Raw genomic sequence first — 11,165 nt, forward strand, 5'->3', positions numbered from 1 at the left:
TCCTATAACCGGTTACATAACCGGTTCCGGTCTTAACCGGTCTCGGTCCTAAAAAATGTTAAAATCCATAACCGGTTCATAACCGGCGATCCACAACCGATCCATACCGATCCCGGACCAGTTTCGGTCCTCCGACGGTTACGGGCCAGGCCAGGCCGGGCCCATTTGGGCATCTCTAAATTTCCATTTAGATTAAATTGTTCCGGGGCCACCGTGGTCTCCAACCAAACCCTTTTCTTTCTTTCTTTCTCAACTCCTGCCCCGTAAAGCCAACGCCATGGCCGCCGTCGGAGAAATGGAAGATGGTTTTCCGGCAACGAGGCTTTTCAATCAAGGTTACTCTTACACCTACGATGATGTTATCTTCCTCCCTCATTATATCGATTTTCCAACCGACTCTGTTCAACTGAACACAAAACTCTCTCGTAACATAAACCTGTCGGTACCTTGCGTCGCTTCTCCGATGGACACCGTTACCGAAGCCTCCATGGCTGTTTCCATGGCCGCTTTAGGTGGTATAGGAATCATCCACTCAAATAATACGCCATCTGAACAGTCATCCTTAATCCGGTCAGCTAAATCACACCGTATCCCTTTTGCATGCACCGATATCCCGTTTGTGTCACCGGATGATTCTATTTCATCCGCTTCTGTTTTCGAGACATCTCCTTGTGTTTTTGTGGGGTCCAAGAGTGATAATAAGTTGCTAGGGGTTGTTGATAAGTTAACTTGGGAGGGTTTAGCTGATAAGGAAGCTAGGGTTTCTAGTTACATGGAGAAGAACATGATTACATTACCGAATACTTATAAATTCGAGGATGTTGCTGGTTATTTAGCGGCCAAGGAGTTGGATTTTGTGCCTTTGGTGAGCGGTAACGGGGAGGTGGTAGATGTGGTGAGTAAGGCGGATGTTGAGAGGATTAGGGGTTTTCCCAAGGGAGGGCTGCCGTCTGTGGGAGAAGATGGAGAGTTTTTGGTTGGGGCTTCAATTGGGACAAGGGAGAGTGATAAGAAGAGGTTAGAATATTTGGTTGAAGCTGGTGTTAATCTAATAGTCATTGATAGTTCTCAAGGGAACTCAATATATCAAATTGAGATGATCAAGTATGCCAAGAAGACGTATCCTGATTTGGATGTGGTTGGTGGCAATGTGGTTACAATGTACCAAGCCCAGAACTTGATTCAGGCTGGAGTTGATGGTTTGAGAGTTGGGATGGGGTCTGGCTCCATTTGTACTACTCAGGAAGTCTGCGCCGTGGGTCGTGGACAGGTATCATCTACTAATTTGCTAGTTTTGTGTACTAGTTAGTTTTTATGTTAATCTAATTTGCACATTCAAACTTGCAGTATTTGTTTTCAAGTAATGGTGTTAATTTGATTTAAATTCTTGGTGAAACAAAAACCTTTGATCATCTTGAATTGAAATCGGTGTCATTCTACATGCTTAATTGCAAATTGGGAACATTCTAAATCAAAAAAATTTGGTTGTAGGCGACTGCAGTTTACAAGGTATCGTCTGTTGCTGCACAAAGTGGTATTCCCATCATCGCTGATGGTGGCATTTCTAATTCTGGACACATAGTCAAAGCCTTGACCCTAGGGGCGTCAACCGTCATGATGGGAAGCTTCTTGGCTGGAAGTACTGAAGCTCCTGGAGCGTATCAATACCAGGTGATTTCGAGAATCTTATACTTCCCTTTGAATTTGATAAAGCGTCCACCTGAATTAGTTTATTTGCCTTAGGACTTTTTGTGTAGTATATCGCAAGTAATCAACATTGTTGGGATGATTAAAATCTGTTGTTTCCCACATTAACTGGTCCCCTCATTGATGTCTGGATATCGCAGTTGAAAAAAGGATCAAGAATGCTTTTATCAAGATGGGACAAAGCAATTTGTTTACAATTGGAACTTTGATCATCTTAAAAAAACTTTGAATCTTAAATCGCCCCAAAAAATAGATAATTCTTTCCTTTTGTATTCCATTTATTATCTGCTTTGTTCCCAACTCCCTCAGCCTTCATTGCAAATCTAATATCCTTTACCAGCTCAACTCAACTGGCATACAAGGGCTAGGCCTTGGAGCTCTTTTACCATAGGTAGCCGGTGGCTGTTATCTTCAGGGTCCCATTGTTTTGAGTGAGTTGAGGTCCGTGCAAAGCTGGCCTGGACACCCACGGTTATCCAAATAAAATATTAATAGTGTCCCCAGGTGGAGACACAACTTTGTGCTTTCAAGGCTCTTATAAATAGCCATTGCCAGTGTCACTAACTATCCAAGTTTTTCAATTGAAGGTTTATGTCAGGTTATATATTTGTTTGCTTTACAAAATGTGATAACTTTATGATGTGTTGTGCTTATGAAGAATGTTTGAGATATTCATGGTACATATTTGTTTATTTTTTTGTTTTGGAAATCATAGGGTGGTCATCGGATCAAAAAGTACCGTGGGATGGGTTCTCTTGAAGCAATGACGAAAGGAAGTGATGCTCGGTACCTTGGGGATACAGCTAAAATGAAGATTGCTCAGGGGGTTGTTGGAGCAGTTGCAGATAAAGGTTCTGTTTTGAAGTTCATTCCATATGCTATGCATGCAGTCAAGCAGGGTTTCCAGGATCTCGGTGCTTCTTCCTTGCAGTCGGCTCATGACATGTTGAGGTCTGGGATCCTGAGGCTGGAGGTACGACGTAATCTTTTTGGTTTGGTTTCATATTTTTGGCTTTCCGCATAAACTACTTGCATTTGGGGTCGGTGGCAGATCTAGAAATCTTAGTGGTAGGGGGTCGGAATTGAAGTAACATAATATAAAATATAAGAAATAACCTTTATCTTGTGGAAAAAGAGGGTCAAAAGATATTTACATTTGTACAATCAATACGACTCAATCTCAACTGTCCATTTAATTTGATGAATATGTGATTTCATAGAAGTTTTGATTGTTTCCTAATATAAAGTATTGATCATAATTAATGAACCCTAGTTATCTTTCACAAATATTCAAATTATAATAAATAAACTTTCATCATTTAAATATCTCAATTGATTGGGTTGTATTGGCTGTACAAATGTGATGGGTTGCATTTGAAACGTTCTCTCTATATATATTACAGAAAAACCAAATATATAACATTCAATTTTTTTTTTGAAACTTTACGGGTACATCCCACCCCAGACCCGACTTCGTAGTGCATGAGTTTGGTTTACTGTCATTCACAACGTCGTGGTAACATTCCCATGTAAAATTTTGTTTCTTTTTATATGTTTTCAGGTACGAACAGGAGCAGCACAGGTCGAAGGAGGTGTTCACGGCCTCTTGTCTTATGAAAAGAAATCTTTCTGATCTTTCGGTATTATCTAACGCCTTATGACGCAAATCTATGATACAAATCCATCGTGTTTAGTAGCATAATCAATGTTGTAATCTTCAAACATAAAAAAATTGGAGGAGTTGGAATCTATTTTTTTAGAGATCCTGAACTTAACCTTTTGTTTTGTATAAATTATGAAAAATCTGCTAATTTGATGGACCAACTGCACATTTATTTTATTATTTTAGGGGCAGACTAAATGTATCCCTAATTATTAATTTTCTTCTTCTCATATATAAAGTTACTTAACAATCTAAGGGACTGTTTGGCAGATACTGAATGGTTTGGTGCAAAATGATTAAAAGACTCTCATGATATAGTGTAGAGTGATGTATAATTGTTTGGCAATTATTTACAATGAAATTAAGGCCTTGAATGATTAAGGGAGACCTAAGATACAAAATCATTTAGAATGTTTTAGAATCATTAAGGGGGTGTTTGGGATTGCTTATTTAAAACAACTTATGTTTTTTTTAAAGTGCTTATTAATTTATATGGTATCAAATTGAATTTTTGTAAAAAGTGTTTGAATTAGCTTATAACGGTACCAAAAAGTAATATGCTGATAAGTTGTTTTTTAGTGTTTAGCAAATTTTGCTTATATATGTAAAATGACCAAAAAAGACATTATTTCATATTATTGAATTATAGGAGTGTTTGAGATTGTTTATTAATTTATTTGATTTTTTAATATGTAAAAGTTTATTTTTCATTGTTTATAATAATATTTTAGACAAAAGTTTATACCAATAAGATTAATAATTAACAAACATTAATAAAAACAGGGTCAAAATGGTAAATTGGTAGTAAACAGTTTTTCATAAGTTAAGAAAAATTAACTTATCAAAAATTGTTTATTACCGGTTTGGCACCGGTATAAGCAGTTTTATTTTTTCTCATCCAAACACTAGCATTTAACTTATCACCGGTGTCAGACTAAAATAAGTAAAAAAAAAAAACACCTAAAAATAAGCAATCCCAAACACTCCCTAAGAGACCAACTTTTTTTTTTTGCCAAACAAGATTCACATCTTAACGATTCAGAGACTGTCTTTTAATTGAACTATTAATAAGCAAGGAGATAGGAACTTTGAATCAAAGCGATAATTGTTTTTTTGTTCTTAGATAATCCATCCCTGTAAAGTTTAGTATCTGAATATTTAGTACTTCTAAAAAAAGATTCTACTTATAAACCTAAGTAGAGCAGGGTTTCGTATATCTATCTCTGCCTATTAAGATACTTAAACACTTTAAACGTGTTAAAAATCTAATTTGTTTATTTATTTACAATTGTAACCCTACACATATAGTGATAAGGTTGTTGTACTTTCCTTTAAACCTACTTTAACATAAATAAATTAAAGAGTAAACTACAATTTTGGTGCATGTGGTTTACATAAATATCTGAAAGTGGTCTTTAGACTTCAATAACTATAATTATCGTTCTTACTGTTTACATTTTGCTTTAAAAATAGTCTTTGATTACTAACTTTGTTAAATTAGTCTGATAACTAAGGGGTGTTTTGGTCATTTTACTTTTTTTTTTCCTTTTTCTATTTTCTTTAATCAAACTATAATTTTCTTTTGTCCTCTTTTTCTTTACTCACATAGGTTGTAATTGTATATATATACAAATACATAGACACACACACACATATATATATATATATATATATATATAATCTCACACACCACCCTCACATATACACATATAAAACTCGAGAAGAAACCCCCTTAGATCTACAAACCATTATATATATATATATATATATATATATATATAATCACACACACTAACTATACACGTATAAATCACCCGACGAGGATGATCTCCCCCACCCCGTTTAACTTATGTAGTTAGCTGGTGTGTGTTTAAAGAATGGCCCGAGGTGAGGATTTTACCAGTGGAGGAAATAGATCGTGGGGGAGGGGGTTCTTCTTCCGGTGTGTTGTATGTGTGACTATATGTGTGTGGTAGTGCGTGTAATTATATGTGCGTGTCTATATATATATGCATGTATGTATGTATGGATAATATACACATGTTTGTATATATAAGTGTGTATGATTATATACACACATGTATCTATGTGGGTATATATATTGTGTGTGTAATTGTATATAATGGAAATATAAAAAAAAATAAAATCTTTGGCCCTTAATTTTTTATTCGAGTAAAAACAAGAAAGAAAAAGATAAAAAAAAGGATATATAGACCAAAATGCCCTCTTACTTAACGGATTAATCTAACTGAGTTAGTGAATATGAACCATTTTCAAAGCAAAATTTAAACAATAGAGACGATAATTCTAGTTATTGAAGTTTAAGGACCACTTTTGAAGATTTGTGTAAACCACAGGGATCAAAATTGTAGTTTACTCTAGATAAAAATAAACCAATTAATTGAAACTTTTAAAAGTCATAGATAAATAATAAAGTACATATCTAATTAACATTAAATCCTAATCCAAGATCCTATGATGTAACCTTAATAAAGGTATAATTTTGTCATAATGATTTTTAACATTTATTGTATATTTAAAAAACTGTCAATTCACTTTTAAATCTGAAAGAGGATAACAGTCCAGCAGAAATTACCTGTTCCTTGCCCCTGCAGGGATTGAAACGACAGAAGTTTTGAGCGTTAGCTGCAGCACTGCACGGATCGATACGCACAACGTCTGGTATCCATCATTAATGTCATTTTACTATATATCAGTCAAAATTTATTGAAAAAAATGTAAAACAGTTATAAAAAATTCCTTCCTTCCATTCACCGATTCACGGTCGAACAAAAATCTTCTGATGAAGACGTTCCTCAGTTATATCATCATGACTCTTGAAATCATGCGCGGTAGCAATGCCAAATAACCTCAGACCAAGCAATCGAATTTAAATTAATACGTAATCAATCGAAACAAACCCTTTTTTTCCCTTAAAATTTGAAGTTCCTTTTTATGGTAATCTTCAAATAGATTTTCTTTTATATCTTTTGATTATTCGTATATAAACTTTTCCTTAACCTTCTCTTCTTATTTTGAACGACTCATATATATACATATACATACATATATAGGGTTGAGTTCACGTGAGACCAAGGGTTTTTCGTGAGGCCTATTTATGTTCATTGATCAACTTTATAAGTTAATGATCTAATGATCTAAAGTTGTACGGTAACAATTTTGTGATTATTGAGAAGTCTCATGGCAATTTTGTGATTATGAATGTTCAGACTGTAGATCTAATCCAAAGGTTGAGAATTGGTCTTACAGGTCTCACAAAAACTCTTGGTCTCACATGATCTCAAATATATATATATATATATATATATAGAGAGAGAGAGAGAGAGAGAGAGAGACCAACCTGTTTTCGTGAGACCCGTGAGACCAGCATTTTACACTTGAAACTTCACAGCAAAATGCTGTGAAGGTGACTTTTTAAAACCTTCACAGTGTTTTTGCTGTAAAGGTTCGACTTTTTTTAAACCTTCACAGTGTTTTTGCTGTGAAGTTTACGTGTAAAATGTTGGTCTCACGTGAACCCAACCCTATATATATATATATATATATATATATATATATATATATAATAACTTAATGATCTTAGGTTACCTAAAAGTCAAAATTTAACAACCCATGTTAGGTTTTTTTTGTTTTTATTATATTTAATCATGTGAAAAATATAAATAAAGACTTCAAGTCTTTATATTTAAATATGATAAGGGTGTAAGATAATCGGTGTTTTTCATGGTTCTAAATGATACGAGTCGTGATGTAACGGTGAGATCAAGCAGGGTGAACCCACTAAGCAGCATATTGTGGCACAGACCACGGTTTCAAAGTTCCGTATTAATGGAAAAAAAAGTAGCGTTCTTGAACTCTACCACCGTAAAGCTTCATTGTGTGCCCTTATATTTTTTAAAACTATCAGATATAAAATAAATTTGAGACAGACAGATTCTTTTAAACGTTTATTTAAAGTCTAGCTTTCTTTCAGGAAGCTCAGGTTCGAATCCTCGGCTTAGCAAGATTCTCATTTTTAGCTTTGCGCAAATTGCATGAAAAAAGTAACGTACTTTCAGAAGTTCCATTTTGGTATCTAAGATGTAAAGTTCTAAAACATTTAAGTACCTGGATAAATGGTTGAAGCATTAACTGGTTACGATGCTGATGTGGCGAGTAATGAGATGAAATTGGATTGAATAGCAAATAATATTGAGTTGGATACCACATCACTCGCCACATCAGTATGGTAACTGGTTAATGCTTCAACCTGTTACATGGTTACTTAAATGTTTAAAATTTTACATCTTAGGTACCAAAATGGAAGTTTTAAAAGTGCATTACCCAAAAAAAAAACCTCAAGTTAAAGTACGTTACTTTTTTATGCAATTTGCCCTTAATATTGAGGTATTTTATAGCTTTCTTTTGTAAAAAAGTTAGTTGAGATCATATTTGCATGGAATCAAACTTGGGAGTTGTCACCTTTCTTTAGTAATACAACCCGTTAAAAAGCATCTTCAATAGTTATGTTATATTTTCTTTCTTTTTTTATATTTTCTAAGAGAGTTTAGCATAGGTGTTCGAGCAAACTTTTCTCAAATCTTCAAAATTTCTAAAATAGCATAACTGTTGGAGATTCTCTTACCTAACTGTACAAGATGATGTAAAAAATCGTTGTTAAGGTTAACTGGTAGCATAATAGCATCATTTAGAATGGATCTGCCTCGGCCTCTGAGGTCAAGCCTTAAACTTTAGGAGTCATGGCAAGACCACACTGTTTTCCAAGGGTTAACTTATGACAACAAATATGTATTATCTATATATATATATATATATATATACACACACACACACACACATACATATAGGCATGAGATCACGTGAGACCAGTATGTTTTCGTGAGACCCATGAGACCACTTTTTACACTTGAAACTTCACAGCACAACGCTATGAAAATAACCTTCACAGTGTTTTTGCTGTAAAGGTTCAACTTTTTTTTTATACCTTCACCGCATTTTATTATGAAGTTTTAAGTGTATAAAGTGGTCTCATGGGTCTCACGAAAACAAGTTGTTCTCACGTAAACCCAATCCTATACACACACACACACATACATGTTTTTTACTACTACTCAATAAGTCATTCATATAAACAATTTCAATTAGGTTAAAACTAAAAACTACGACATCAAAAATGTAAAAAAAAAAAAAAACAAAAAAACAAATAACACTTCATAAAAACCATGCATCAAGCCATGGCATGCGACGAGCTTAACAATGCATTCATGACAAGCCTTGAACCACAGTATGCTACGAGCTCACAGTATGCATGGCAACATGGCGGGGATGGAGCGGGTTTTGTAATTTTCGGCCCCGGTTTGTAGTAACGTCCTCCGGCCCGGTCCCTGACGGGTACGAGGATTATCATCCCGTCCCCGGTCAAATCTCTAGCAATCCCCGGTTAAACCTCATAAATAGTATTCTTTAGTTTGATTCTACCGGGGATCCCCGGCCCCGGTTCGAGTAACATCCCCTGTCCCCTGTTTGAGTCTACTGGGGATCCCCGGCCCCGGTACCCGTTTTAGTGGGGAATCCCCGTCCATGTTCGGGTCGGGACAAATCACCATCCCTAGCTCACAGGCCACAGATGCATAGCAAATTTTTTAGAACACTGGTATTTTTACGAGATAGAAGATTAATCGACCCGATTTAATCGGGTTTCGGTTACCGAATATTATCAATTAATATTACTAAAATATTTAATATTAATATTCATTTTGGAATCATATCATAAATCCACCATATCTACTTTTAATTACAATAATTCAAAAAAAGTGCTTTAATTGCGGGAAAACATCACCATCAAAACCTGCCGGCTTCAAATTGATTTATAAAAAAATAAAATAAAATATTATAAAAAATAATATATTTAAAGCACGTATTTCCGTCTTCAAAACACATGTAGATTCTTCAACGCTTCTTGGAATAGAAGTGATCAAAATACGAATCAAATATGAGGTTTCTAATAACTCTGGTTGCCTGTTGTGGCATCGATCAATATCAGTCATCGGTGGCACTGAATTCAAAGAGGAATGATGACGATAAGAGTCTTGTTGTTGGTTTAGTTCGTGAAAATAAGCTTCTTGGCGGTGGTAAGATGGGCAGGAACAGTTGGCGGCAGCCAGTCCAGTGGCGGCCATCGTTGTGCACGATTTCTGAGGAAGATGTGATCAAGGCGGAGAGAATACAGTTGTACGTCAAACCTGGTAACAAAGGCATGAAGAATGTAAAACTGTCGACATCCAGTTATACGCCTTATGGATACAGAAACGAGTTTGTGTAAGTAATGTTTCTTTTTTTCAATCATCGCGTTAACTTAAAAACCAGTTGTTTTTTCAGTTTGTTGCATTTTTATTGTTTTATGGGGTGTTTGGGATTGCTTGTTTGAAACCAGTTATGTTTTTCTACAAAAGTTCTTATCAACTTATTATAAGTTAAAATGATTTAACTTCTTCAAAAACTTCTTATTATCTGTTTGACGTCGGTATAAGTTGTTTATCCAAACACTTTAAAAGTGTTTATTACCGGTGTCACACCGGAATAAGTCAATAAGTTGTTTTTATAAGCAATCATAAACACCCCCTTAATTGACACTTCTTTGTGTAAATTGAATTCAACTTGTTCGTTTATTTTTTGTGACGTATTGTCTTTGATCCAATTAACCGAACGTGTTACGTTCATGATACGATTAGAATCAAAATAAAGTTTCATTTTATTGCAATTTTATTCATCATTTTGAATTTTATTCTTGAATTTCAGGATTAAAGATTCATGGAATATGATCTCAACCCCGTTCTGGTTTTAGTTTTCTTCGTCGGTTTTATTATTGTGGCAGTATTTGTATACGATAGACAATCAGTAATATGTGTGTAATCCATTTTTGGAATCTAAAACAAGAAACATGCCATGTTATCCGTAGGTCACGTTTATTTATGGTTACTGAAGGTTTAATGATTATTATTTCTAGGTCTTATAAAATTAGTTGAGGTGGTGTACATGAACCAGCTCCAACACTATGATAACCCAGAGAACCGAGTTACATTGTAAAATCATGAAGTTTGTCTTTCAAAAAATCATGACGTGTTTAATGCTCGTACGGGTGTTGGAAACAAAATCAGTTTGAGAGACTTCGTGGTCCAGTGTGGTTTGAAAAATAGCTGAAACTAATGAAATAGCACAATCTATAGAGTTTGAGTGATTTTGTGGTCCAGTACGGTTTGAAAAATAACTGAAACTTAAGACATAACACAATACGGTTTTGAATTTTATACAGACAGCTTAACCAACCGTATTTGGAGCTTTCCTATTGCTTTTTTTTATGAAAATTGAAATTTAATTTCAAGATTTTACGTTTTTACTCCTTTAAGATTTAGTCAATTTACAAATTTAGCATTTTATTCAAGATTCTTCACCAATTAACCCAAACCAAACCATGTACACCAATCAAACCAGACCATAAAAATACGGTCTAATTTGACCAGTTTGGTCAACTCATTCAAAACGGTACGGTTCAAAAATTCTCACACCATCACTTACGGTCTGACATGTTAAAAAACATTCAAACCAAACCGTAAACACCCTCATTAATCGTGACACTGTCGGTCTGCCATACAACCAATCTTATGGGGTTCATGAGGCTCCCGACTCTGAATACCAAATGGTCGACACGACACGAGTGTATGAAGGAAGACCGTTAAACCAACAGTATCCAGTAACCCAACCAAGTAACGTGTGA

The 11,165-nt window shown here is 34.9% G+C and overlaps 2 protein-coding genes across 2 annotated transcripts; both read left to right on the top strand.

The window, feature by feature from the left end:
* The first annotated feature begins 222 nt into the window (after positions 1–222).
* On the top strand, positions 223–3,529 carry LOC112503919 (inosine-5'-monophosphate dehydrogenase 1-like). The gene is made up of 4 exons (XM_025107892.1): positions 223–1,270; positions 1,492–1,671; positions 2,423–2,680; positions 3,269–3,529. The coding sequence occupies exons 1-4, from the start codon at positions 278–280 to the stop codon at positions 3,338–3,340; spliced, it is 1,503 nt and encodes a 500-aa protein (XP_024963660.1). The 5' UTR covers positions 223–277; the 3' UTR covers positions 3,341–3,529.
* Positions 3,530–9,331: 5,802 nt separating this feature from the next.
* On the top strand, positions 9,332–10,425 carry LOC112503924. The gene is made up of 2 exons (XM_025107896.1): positions 9,332–9,709; positions 10,190–10,425. The coding sequence occupies exons 1-2, from the start codon at positions 9,384–9,386 to the stop codon at positions 10,233–10,235; spliced, it is 372 nt and encodes a 123-aa protein (XP_024963664.1). The 5' UTR covers positions 9,332–9,383; the 3' UTR covers positions 10,236–10,425.
* Positions 10,426–11,165: the final 740 nt, after the last annotated feature.

Source organism: Cynara cardunculus, unplaced genomic scaffold, assembly GCF_001531365.2.
Source record: "Cynara cardunculus var. scolymus isolate 2C unplaced genomic scaffold, CcrdV1 Un_Scaffold_4131, whole genome shotgun sequence".
Lineage (NCBI taxonomy): Eukaryota > Viridiplantae > Streptophyta > Magnoliopsida > Asterales > Asteraceae > Cynara > Cynara cardunculus.